The sequence below is a fragment of the Heterodontus francisci genome, chromosome 3 (genome assembly GCF_036365525.1).
Source record: "Heterodontus francisci isolate sHetFra1 chromosome 3, sHetFra1.hap1, whole genome shotgun sequence".
In the NCBI taxonomy this organism is placed as follows: domain Eukaryota; kingdom Metazoa; phylum Chordata; class Chondrichthyes; order Heterodontiformes; family Heterodontidae; genus Heterodontus; species Heterodontus francisci.
In genome coordinates, this window is record NC_090373.1 from 45337637 (window position 1) to 45350807 (window position 13171).

The following is a 13171-nucleotide window of genomic DNA, read 5'->3' on the forward strand; positions in this document are numbered from 1 at the left end:
ACTTGTTTATGTCCTTTTGAAGTTCTACACTATCCTCCTCACATTTAATAATGCTTCCATGTTTTCTATCATCTGCAAACTTTGAAATTGTTCCCTGTACACCAATGTCTAGGTCATTAGCAACCACTACTTTAATGAAACAAACAATACAGGAGTTTACAGGAAAGGGAGAAGATATTTTTGGATACATACTGGCGATAAGGCTCCATAGAACTTTACCTGAGAGTCCTCATTTAATGCAGACCCTCCTTTTTTACAAGGCTGCGTTTAATAACGCAACCACTAGGTGGCACAGTACAGGCACATGCGCAAATGCAGCCTCATCCACTGAAACATCACTGTCTGCGATACCTCAGGCAGCTGCCAGTACTAAAGATGGCGCTGCTCAATTTATCACAAAAAACAAATTAAACCCAAATCCCCTCAATAGCTGCAATCGCCAGCCCAATCCCACCCTGAACAGTCCCCAGCTCTCTCCTGCCATCGCGCTTCTCTTCGCTGCTCCCTCCTGCGCCCGTCTGCTCGCTGTTCTCTCCCCGTCTCGCTGCTACCTTCCCTCAGCCACTCGCTCCCGATCTCACCACTTCTTTGGGCGGCACGGCGAGTAGCGAGCAAAGCCTGGAGCATGGGATGGGGTGGGTGGGGTGCGGGGGGAAGGAGCCGACCCCACTCCGTCCCATGAGCACTACTCCCCCTGCTTCTTCTCCCCGCTCCTGCTCCCTCCCGCTTCTTCCTCTGCTCCCTCTCGCTGCTTCCCCCCATTCCCTCCCCTGCCTTCACCCCGCTCCCTCCTGCTCCTTCCCCCCGCTCCATGCCAGTAAGCTAGGTGCTAACATAGGCTGCGCGTGCACAACACCATGTTGGCAGCAAGAAACCATTCTGTGCAAGTGCACAGCTGGGATCGCACTGATGACGTTGGTACTTGGCTGCGTTGTCAGGAGTCTCTCTGTTTTTTTCAAAAGTTAGAAGGAAGCAGTTAATCTCTTAGTTTTTATGCTTTTGTGAAATTGAAGGTCGAGAAATGGAGCCTGGCTATTATTGTTGTTGTGATCCAAAATGCACGGCCTGGAAGGATAACTGAAGCAGATTCAACAGTAACTTTCAAAAGGAAATTGAATACTTGAAAAGGAAACATTTGTGGGGCTATGGGAAAGAGCAAGGGAGTGGTTCTAATTGGATAACTCTTTCAAAGAGCCAGCACAGGAACAATGGGCCAAATGGCCTCCTTCTGTGCTGCATACTCTATGATACTATGGTATGATCCTTCCTCAAGTGTACCAGTGGTGCTGTGCTTTATGCAAGCCTTGATTTGAACTCAGCTGTATTTCAAGATACATTTATTTGTTAGCTGTTGAGTGAGTGGAACTACTACCTGGGAATCAGCGCTCACTCAAACTGGGAAAATAGTTATGTACTGCCATAGGCCTCAGGGCCTTCAGCAGTACAAACTCCAGGTGTTTGTTATTTTGTGGCTCGCTGGGTAAAATAAGAACAAAATGGTTTCCATTATCTGCTGCATAACTGGGGGAAAGTGGGTGGGGGAGATATGGCGTGATCTCACCCTAATGTTCTGGAAACTGGGTTCAAAGTGGACGAAAATTGGCCCCATCACCTCTAAGCATTTTGTTTTTCCACGAAAAATAAGGTACAACGAGCCAAGGAGAATCTGCCTGGTTTGTAACCAATCTCGTCAAATTACTGGAATAAATTTGCAGTGCAATATTTACTGTAAATGCTTTAATCATTAAAAAAGGAAATTATGGTTAGCCAATGTTCTACTGCAGCAAAAGCCTCACTTCCAAGTCACTCTGTGAGATGCCAAACCATGGATATGGATTTAATATTGAAAAGTAAAATAAAATCTAACTGCAGCTAATGTTTCCAGCACTTTTTAAAGCAAGTAAATGTTCAAATAATGTCAACTTAGCTTAAGTGAAATATCAATAATGTTACTAAATACTTTGTGTTGGTATAGCTTAAACCTTGGAAGAATACAGAATTTTATTTCTGAGGACCAACCATGCCAGTTGTTAACCGTGGGCAATATTTGATTCAGTATAGATATAGATATATAACAACAAAGAAATTCAGAGGGTTTATATAGATGGATCATGCCTTAGATAGTCAAAGACTATTCATTTAAACCCAGATTAATATTTTAATCTACCAGTGTTTTTTCCAAATAAATCTACATGAATTATGTACAGGTCAAAGGGAAGATCTAGGCTGGGATTTTATCTTCTTCCCCCCCCCCCCCCCCCCCACAAAAGAACGGGATGGTGGAGGGGCGTAAAATGGAGTGTGAGGCTCGGGGGGGCCCTACCCGACCTTGCATCTGCTGCCAATCCGCCCGCCCTAGGTCAATCAAGGCCCTTAAGTGGCCAGTTGACGGCCACTTAAGGGCCTCCGCCCACTGCCACAGGGATTTTACCGTTGGCAGGCGGGCTGCCCAGGTCCGAGAAAAGCCACCTGTTAAAAGTAGGCGGCTTTCTGATGGCCTGGTGGGGGGCCCTCCATATCAGGCACCCTGTGCCCAACGGAGGACCGCCCCTGATATCCCAACCACCCCCAACGCCCGACACGCCCCGGCGGGGCCCCAAAAACCTACCTTTTCCCGGGGCCATCCTTCCTCCTCTTCTTGAAGCTGGGTTGCAATTCCAGCAGTGGCCACCGCACCCGGTGGCGCTGCTGTGACTAAGAGCTGCCGGCCACTCAATTAGGCACGACTTCCTGCCTCAGTCAGATAGAAGTCCCACCTCAGACCAATTAAGGGCCTGCGGACCGTAAAATGCGGTCTGGATCCCCAGGCCCGGCAAAGACGGGATCACCACCGACTTTGCGGTCGGCGGATGGCTCCCGTCCATGAGAGTAAAGTTCCGGCCCTAATCTACTTTATGTCCTGCTTCACTTCCATGTTTTCTGAAGCATGTTACTGAGGAGAGAAAATGAAACAGGAAAAGCATATGTTTATATAACTAAAAGATTCAAGAAAATGTTGCAAATAAACTCAGAGCGGTTCATAAACAGATGGAGTTTACCTACCCTCTGCCTTTGTATAGATGGCAATGTTTCCATTGACAAGTCCAGCATATAGGCACCGTAATTTGTATCCCAGGCTCACCACTGTTGATTTATCTGGAGCATAGAAATGCTGCAGTCGCACTTTTTTGGTAGCTTGATTGCTCTTGTACACTGAAATGCTGCAGTAGGACAAACAGAAGAAGAATGTTATTATCACGGTGATATGTGCCATTCACTGCATTTCATGGTATAAAAACATGGGCATTTAGTGAAATGTTTGATTCCAGTTTTACTGGGTGGAAGTTATTTGGGTGGATCTTGACTTTGTGAGATAGTGTAAGATGTGTGATAGCCCATTTTACATCAGACCTGATTTTATTTGCGTTGAAATCAATGGAAAATAAAAATAGATTTGTAAAACAGGCTTTCACCTTGTTATCACCCGTTTTACACTATTGTACAAAATCAAGATCTACTCCATTCTATCTACATTGGTTTCCGTTCACATGCTGTTCCCTTTGCTAAAATCACACAAGTGTGCCCCTTTTTACAGTAAACCTCCCAAGAACCACAATGTGTCTCTCAGAGCAAGATAATTCTTGAAATAATTTTGCTTTGCCCCTGAATATATGTCGGGAACTTTTACGTTTTCATGTAGTTCTCTAATTTTATCTTAATATTGGTTGACAGAAATGGAGAATTTTCAGGTTGCACAAGAAAATATCTACCTTGTATACAGAACATGTGTTTGTGTTTACAAGATGGGTTATAAATGATGTAGCACACTGGAGTTGTACTATTTTGTGTCATACGGGCATAGGGCTGTGGTTTGCCTGCAATTTCCCAAATAGCATGTTCATAATGTCAAACATGCTGCATATTGTCAGAGGCAGGCGATGAATGAAAGCCAGTGTATTTGGGGGCAAAACAGGGAAGTGTGTTGAAGGGAATATGAAGTGCAGTGGGAGTGCAGAAGCAAGTAACCCCCTCCTTCCTCTATGGCCACTCGCATGCACCTTCTAATGATGACTTACAGAGAACACTGGCAGAGGAGAAGGGGAAGGACTTGCATTTATATAGACACTATCACAATACAAAACGTCTCAAAGTGCTTTAAAGCCAGTGAAATACTTTTGCAGTGCAGTCACTGTTGTAATGTAGGAAACGCAGCAGACAATTGGCACACAGCAAGGCCTCACAAACAGTAATATGGTTATGACCATCTAATCGGTTTTTAGATTTTGAGGGCTAAAGATTGGTCAGGATATCGGGGAGAACTCTTCGAAGAGCAGGTCGTCATCCAGGTTGTGGTTTGGTACATCAAGAATTAAAATGTTTTAAAAATCATGGCTGGGGTTTTACAAAGCTCACGACATCAGGCTCCGTGGCGGGGGGCTGCAGAAGATCATTCTGACAGTGGCCCGCCGCGGAGCCCGACACCGGGATGGCCGGGCCTGATCTTCCCAGCGGCGGCGAGGCTCTGTGGCGGCCCCCCCGGCACTGGGTGACGGGACCCGGATTAAAATATTCAAATAAGCAGAATGCATACATTTAAATAAAATTGACTCCAACCTTACTGTCGGGGAGAGCGGGGGAGGGCAGCCTGACATTATTGTGGGCCGCCACGAGGAAGATTGCAGCAGCATGGCAGCATGTGTGCGGGTCGCCATTTTTTTTTACCCGACCCCGCTCCCAGCGGCGGGCGCATAAAATCCAACCCCTTATTTCAAACGCCATCGTCTTGCCTTGAAAGGGAAGAAACAGATGTACAAAACCAAAGTGATGCAGAATGCTGCGGCTGAAGATCAGCGTATGTTTTTGTGAGTAAAATGCTACGGGTTGTTTGGGGGGGGGGGGGGGGGGGCTGCAGTGGCGGGAAGAGAAGAACGGTTGACCAATTAAAAGGTCAGGTAACTTTTGCTTACATTTGATGACATTTTGACCAGTGCCTACAACGGATTAAAAATCAGGTGAATTTCACAATGAGTTACTATCCAGCAATACATCTTTTAACTATACAATGTATTATGTAATGACATATTTACATCCTGTTGGCCCTTTTCTAATAGGTGTGAAGGTTCTGCCTGGAGAAAAGTGGTCTGCTGTTAAAGTGGTTCATGTTTTAGTGACTTACGCCTTCATGGTCACAGAGTTAAATGCTGGAAAGAGCAAAATCCTGAGGTTGATCAGAGACTAATCACTGCTGCTGATGGGAATTTGCCTCCGCTTGTAAATCCATTTCACTTTCCCTTCAGGGAAAGCTAGGATATCAAACACAAAAGAATACATCATAACATGGGTGGCTTTCTTTCTATTCTTTTTATTACATCTTTTTCAAGAGTCTATGTGTTAACTGGTAGATTCACCATCTGTCCAGTTATAATTCGTTTCTGTTTTGTGACTGACACTTGAACCAATTACACAAGTGTAACACATTAATGGTGTGACAGCTTATTAGTTGGAAGACTGATACTGTGTGTATATCAGACTACAGTTTTGTAATACATATTATGACATGAATATATTTAAGAATAAATTACATGGACTAAACCTTTAATAAGTGTCATTCCTGATAATAATTAACAGCAGTATTTGTGTATAAATTGTACAATGGTGTCATACAATCTTTATAAATGCTTTAAATCTATGAAACCCTGTTTTACTTTATAATTTTCCAATAGCTCACAATACAAGATGAAAACTCAAGACTTATTTTTTTTAAAAACAGTGCTATATGGAAATGCTGCAAAATGTGAGGGGGGAGCTTGAACAAAAAAGTACTTGAACAGAAAGGATAAGTATTTGGTTAGAAAATTGCCACTCTGAGTAAGTGTTTATATCACTCTAACATTAAATGGTATCTATGGGTCTCACATATTTACACTGAACTATGTCAAAGAGCTTCAGATGAGATGGGAAAGATCTAGTCAAAACAAGGCTGCAGTGTTCAAGGACTGTTTGTACAAAAGCCTTTTGTGCCATAGTTTGGATTTCTCTGGTTACTCTGGCTGAGAACATTTTATTCTTGTTTAAAGGCACATGACTACAGGACTTTATCACAGCTGCAGAAGGCAGGGACAAGATATTATCTGTACTAAAAGTACACCAATCTGTTACTGCACCTCTTTCGGGTCAGATGATCATGTATTACTGTTAATATTTCAGCACCCATGGTAATTCTGCTGCTGTACAGCAGGGATTTCAGCAATTTTCTCGATTATCTAGTTCCCCTGGATTTCCCACGCCATACAATCAAAACCACAAGGAGGTTAACTTGCTCCTGCACATCCGCCAATGCTTCAGTGAAACACCTGTTGGAAGGCAGGGAACAGTAGCCAGGGACAATTCTTCTGATCGATCTATCTCCCAGTTAGAAGATGCACTGAGAGAGAGCTCCGCAAATTATTGCAGCTCAGGTTTGTTCCTCAACAGCTTAAGGGTTATAACTTGCTGCTCTAGTACAGTGACACTAGAGTGCTGCTGAGGAACTGATCTTTAAATTGTCAGTACTGGATTAGTATGGATTAATATGAGACATTCCTTCCTTCCTTCTCGTCCTGGTAAATGGCAGACAAGTGAAACTGGCAGTAATTTTATTAGAACAATGTGGATAAATAGCTTTGGGTTTAATTCATTTAAAAGCAGAAACTACATTGATGTTCCTTGTAGAGGCGATGTTGTTAGTGGATGAATCTGCTTCATAATGAATTCACAATTTTGTTGATTTGTACTCAGTTTGGTGCGCTTAACTGAAAAAGAAACACCAACGGGAGCCCAGTGTATCCTGCATTTTATATATTTTATTGATTATGTAGTTAATTACTGGCTATTCTTTCTCATTGCATCCTCACCTCCCTTCCTCCATGCCAAGACAGATAGTTGGCGTTTCAGCAGCCTTTGTAGTCACAGCTTCAGAGTCAGAAAAGACATCAGAATCTTCTGGCTTGTCATCATCTGGGACATATGCCATGGCCAATATACGAGACTCAACATTGAAGCATTCGATAACTTTTGGATTGGAGTTATGAAGTGTGACTATGGTGATCTGTCCCATTTGATTGGTACAACTTCCAATCTGCTCATTAAAACAGGAGAATAAGCCATTTGCAAATTTGACTATCTTCATAATCTTATGCGTTACTTACAAATTATTACATAAGACACTTTGGAAAGTCACTGGAAAGACCAAGTAAAATAACACAACTAAAACTCGATCCAACAGGAATAAAGAAAGGCAGGAACAATAGTATTGCTGATTTTGAGACAGTTAAGATGACAGAAAGCTGAAAAATCTGTTAACCTTATTTTCTGATATTCAAGTGCTTTTTGAAATATTCAGCAATTTTTAGTTTTAAGAGTTGTCTGGAATAATTGGCCTCATCAGATTAATGCAATTTCCAATCTACTTGTTAAACTTGTCAAAAAAAATTATAAAGAAGGGAATGTAATTTGTCATTGAGTGCCTTTATAATCTATTGTTTTACCTGCATTTTTGAATAATAAAAATATCAGAATGCTCTGCATGCATGTACAATATAGAGCAAAATATTAGAATTCAACAGCGAGAGAATTTCTACATTATAACTTTATCCCTAACAGCTGTAAAAATGGCGATGCACCACAAAGCTTTTTCAGATTATTACACAGTACAATATTTTGCAAATAAGTGAGGTTTAAAAGATGAAGGGGAGGGGGGGTTCAAACTTTTCTTTCATCTGCAAGACTTGGGCTAAAATTCAGCCCACGGCTGCAGTTTTCAATTGACTTTCTGAAGAGTTATGCAAATTACTTCTCTTGCAGGCTGTTAAGAGGTCTGGCTGAAATAGGTTTGTGGAAATTCATTCCAGTTCCCAGTGAGCAAAAGACCATTATTCAATAAGAAGTTGGCAGCGGCTCAGGGCTGATATGGGAGATGGTGGCAGGGGTACTGTAAATATATGATAACCAGAGGATTATCTTCACTCTGACAGGACCTGAGCTTTCTTTGTAATAAGCAAGAAAAATGTCGGAAAAACATATACCACAAGAGCAGAGCTACCAGCTACTACTCACCAACGCTGAATCCAAGATCAAGTTAAGTTTATGCTGGCTCTTAAGTGATACCCATTTTGTAATAAAGGACAGCACACCAGATAAGGGACAGAGCTGCTGAAGGCCCCAAGCAAGGCAGACACAATTACATATATTACATACAAACATATGAAACCAAAGGACATGAAAAGACCAGCTGGTCCATCATGCTATTCTATACTGGCATGGTGTAAGTTCTGAACACAGTGATCTTCATCTGCCCCATCCCCCAAACCAACCTTGTAATCTCCTAGGAGAAGCTAAAGACGACCAAGGGAAACTTAGGGTTAAAATAAACCCTCAGGGAAATTCCTGCTCGATATCTGAAGTCAATCAAACAAGTTCCAGGAGGCCAGGGTGACTGGGAAACACATCCCCCAGTACCCACCTGCCATCTATATGCACAGTGATGCTGGCCACACTCAGGAACTTGTCCAGCTCCTTTTTAAACAACTCCATGAATCTGTATTCGCTGCACCAACAACTTGTTCCACAAGTTGGCAATTTTCTCTGAAACCAAGTACCTCCTGACATCAAACTTAGTTTTGTGTTTATATAATTAATATTCGTGTCGCCGATCCTCCCTAATCTCTCTAATTTGAATACTCTACCCACATGGACTAGATGCAATCCTTTAATTATTTTAAATAACTCAAATCTTCTCTAGATCTACACAATCCTGGAGTAAAAAGCCCGAGCTCCCAAAGCCTATCTTGGTAATTAAGGGCCTTTTAAGATTAGGTTAAAAAAAAAAAGTCTAGTGGTCTTCCTCAGAACATTTACATGGGATTCTCTTTACCCATCATGTGAAAGAACTATAACCTGATACAGTAAACCTCAAAGAAATGAACTGTTATATTTCAAAATATAAATATGAGAGGTGTAAGAGCAATAAAGTATTGATAATGGGACACTTTAACTCCCCCAATATTGAATGGGGCAAAAATTGTGTTGAGGGCAGAGGAGGAGAGGAATTTTTGAAGTGTATTTTAAAAAATTTCTTACTCAGTTCCCAATCAATGAGGAAGGAGGCGTTACTGGGTCCAGTCCAGGGAAATGAAGTGGGTCAACTGGAGAATGTTACATCTCGGGAACAGTGATCATAGTACTGTAATGTTTAGATTAGTTTTAGAGATGGACAAGGAACAATCGAGAATAAAAATACTTAATGAAGGTGGGCTGAATGAGGTGTCGTCTAGCCAGAGTAAATTGCAGTGAAAGACTGGCAGACAGAAGTGTAATAGAGCAATAGGCAGCTTTTAAAGAAAAGATTATTTGGGTACAGTATGGACACCTCCCCAAAGAGGGAAAGTGAGGGCAACCAAGGCCAGAGTTCCCTGAATGATGAAAAGGTTGGAGAGTAGGATGAAGTAAACAAAAAGGGAGTATTAAACAGATGTTAACTGACTAATACGAGGCGCCCTCCCTGCAGGCTTGGAGGTTGGGGAGGGGGAGGGGGCTCAAGTGGGGGGTAGATCTCCTCCGTGGGAAATTTGTGACCCACGGAGGACCCCCACCCGGAACAACTTTACCCCTTGGGACACCCCCCCCTCCCCTGTACCTTATACAGCTGCAACATAACCTCTCTGCTTTTAAACTCAATCCCTTTAGCAATGAAGGACAAAATTCCATTTGCCTTCCTAATTACTTGCTGTACCTGCAGACCAACCTTCTGCGATTCATGCACAAGGACACCCAGGTCCCTCTGCATAGCAGCATGCTGCAACTTTTTACCATTCAAGTAATAATCCTTTTTACTGTTACTCCTACCGAAATGAATGACTTCACATTTATTAACATTGTATTCCATCTGCCAGACCTTTGCCCACTCACTCAATGTATCTATGTTCATCTGCAAAGTTTCACAGTCATCTGCCCACTTTGCTCTGCCACTCATCTTAGTGTCATCTGCATGGTCCCCAACTCCAAATCATCTATATAAATTGTAAATAATTGCGGTCCCAACACCGATCCCTGAGGCACACCACTAGTGACTGATTGCCAACCAGAATAGCACTCATTTATCCCCACTCTCTGCTTCCTGTTAGTCAACCAATCCTCTATCCATGCTAATACTTTACCCCTAACGCCATGCATCCTTATCTTATGCAGCAGCCTCTTGTGTGGCACCTTGTCGAAGGCCTTTTGGAAATCTAGGTACACCACATCCACTGGGTCCCCATTGTCCACCTTGCTCGTAATGTCATCATAGAATTCCAAAAGATTTGTCAAGCATGACCTGCCCTTCATGAACCCATGCTGCGTCTGCCCAACGGGACAATTTCTATCGAGATGCCCTGCTATTTCTTCCTTGATAATAAGACTCAAGCATCTTCCCCACTACAGAGGTTAAGCTAACCGGTCTATAATTCCCCATCTTTTGTCTACCTCCCTTTTTAAACAGTGGCGTCACAGCTGCTGTTTTCCAATCTGCTGGGACTACCCCAGAGTCCAGCGAATTTTGGAAAATTACCGCCAGTGCATCTGCTATTTCTCCCGCCATCTCTTTTAGTACCCTGGGATGCATTCCATCAGGGCCAGGAGACTTATCAATCCTTAGCTCCATTAGCTTGCCCAACACTACCTCTTCCGTAATAATGATTGTTTCCAGGTCCTCACCTACGTTCGTCTCTTTGTCAATTACTGGCATGTTATTAATGTCCTCCACTGTGAAAACCGATACAAAATACCTGTTCAATGCCTCGGCCATTTCATCATATCCCATAAGCAGTGAGGAAGATAGTAATAGACTTCAAGAGTACTTAGGCTGGTGGAATGGGTGGACAAATGGTAGATGAAAAGTGTCGGATGACATATTTTGGTTGGGAGAATAAGGAGCTAAATGATATCATTTTAAAGGTGGTTCAAGAAGAGAGAGACATGGAGGTGTTTGTTCACAAATCTCTGTAGGTGACAGGAGAGGTTAACAATAGCAGTTATTAAAGCATATGGGGTCCTGCATTTTATAAATAGAAGCATAAAGTACAAAAGCCAGGAAGTTATGCTAAATGTATATAAATCTGGCCCCAGGTGGAGCAGTTTGTTCAATTCCAGGCACCACATTTCAGGAAGAATGTTACGGCTTTGGAGAGGGTACAGAAGAGATTTACTGGAATTGTTCCAGGAATGAGGGATTACAGTGGATAGACTGGAAAAGCTGGGGTTGTTCTCCTTACAGCAGAGAAGGCCAAGAAGAGAACTGGTACAGATGTTTGAAATCATGAAGGGTTTAAATAGAGTAAATGCAGAGAAAAACTGTTTTCAATGGCTGAAGGGTCACTAACCAGACAGCACAGAATTAAGGCGCTTGGCAAAAGAACCACAGTTGACATGAGGAAACATTTTTTTACACAACGAGTGGTTAGGATTTGGAATGCAATAACTGATGGGATGGTTGACTTTTTTTTTTAACTCATTCATGGGATGTGGACATCACTGGCAAGGACAGCATTTATTGCCCATCCCTAATCGTCCTTGAGAAGGTGGTGGTGAGCTGCCTTCTTGAACCACTGCAGTCCTTTGGGTGTAGGTACACCCACAGTGCTGTTAGGAAGGGAGTTCCAGGATTTTGACCCAGCGACAGTGAAGAAACAGCCATAAAGTTCCAAGTCAGGATGATGTGTGGCGAAAGGGAACTTGCAGGTGGTGGTGTATCCAATTAACAGTAGCCTTCAAAAGGGAATTGGATAAATTGTTGAAGGAGACAATACTGCAGGGATATGCGGAAAGAGGGGAGGAGTGGGACTAACTCGATGGGTCGAATGACCTTTGTGTGCTGTACTTTTCTTTGATTCTTCGCAGTAAGGTTAAGTTATTGACCTAGCAATTCAGAGACCTGGACTAATGATCCTGAGACATGAGGTCAAATCCCACCACAGCAGCTGGGGAATTTAATTTCAATTAATTAAATAAATCTGGAATTAAAAAGCCAGTATCAGTAATGGTGACCACAAAACTATTGGATGATCATAAAAACCCATCTGGTTCACTAATATCCTTTGGGGAAGGAAACTTGCTGTCCTGGTCCATTCTGGCCTATATTGTGACTTCAGACCCACAACAATGCGTTCTGATGAAAGGTCTCTGAGCTGAAACGTTAACTCTGCTTCTCTCTCCACAGATGCTGCCAGATCTGCTGAGTATTTCCAGCACTTTTTGTTTTTATTCCACAACATTGTCGTTGACTTTTAACTGCCCTCTGAAATGACCTAGCAAGCCACTCCGTTGTATTCAAGGTGGCGGCTCACCACCACCTTCTCAAAGGCAATTAGAGATGGAAAATATATACTGTAAATAGCATTAAAAAAATCAGGGAAGCGAAAGTTCTTTTTTTAAAAACCTCAAAACCTACCTTATAAGTGATAAGGTTAGTACTCCTAATGTGTGTTTTTTTAAAGTAGTGTAATCTATTAATTATTTTTTTCTCTATAGTAAGTAGTGTTTTTTAGGGAAGCAAGGTCCCTAGTGTATGATAATCTCAAATTGTTGGGTAATTTAAGGGAGTACATTAAGGGTAAGTCATGGCAGGGCAGCTCGGCAATGTGGAGTGCTCCTCCTGTTCAATGTGGGAAGGCAGGGACACTTCCAGTGTCCAGGCCGAACACGTGTGCAGGAAGTGTCTCCAGCTGCAGCTACCCGAAATCCACATTTCGGATCTGGAGCAGCAGCTGGGGACACTGTGGAGCATCCGCGAGGCTGAGATCATCGTGGATAGCAGATACAAGGAGGTGGTCACACTGCAGGTAAAGACTGCTCAGGCAGAAAGGGAATGGGTGACTGCCAGGCAGAGTGGAAGCACTAGGCAGGTAGTGCAGGAGTCCCCTGGGTCCATCTTCCTCTCTAACAGATTTTCCGCTTTGGATACTGTTGGGGGAAGATAGCTTCTTAGGGGAATGAAGCAAGAGCCAAGTCTGTGGCACCACGGGTGGCTCAGCTGCATAGGAGGGGAGGAAAAGGAGAAGGAGAGCTATAGTGATAGGATGTCACAGAACGGCTGCAGGACATTCTGAAGAGGGAAGATGAACAGTCAGAGGTCGTGGTTCACATCGGTACCAACGACACATGTAGATAGAGGGATGAA

General features: G+C 42.9%; 1 protein-coding gene across 3 annotated transcripts in view; it reads right to left on the reverse strand.

Moving 5' to 3' along the window:
* arhgef10 (Rho guanine nucleotide exchange factor (GEF) 10) overlaps positions 1–13171 on the reverse strand; it is a 346362-nt gene that overhangs the window by 66340 nt on the left and 266851 nt on the right. For all 3 annotated transcript variants that reach the window (XM_068021752.1, XM_068021735.1, XM_068021744.1), the window contains 2 exons: positions 6873–7096; positions 3043–3200 (listed from right to left, as the gene is read on the reverse strand). In XM_068021752.1, coding sequence (XP_067877853.1) covers positions 3043–3200; positions 6873–7096 — 382 coding nt within the window. The remainder of the gene's footprint in view (positions 1–3042; positions 3201–6872; positions 7097–13171) is intronic.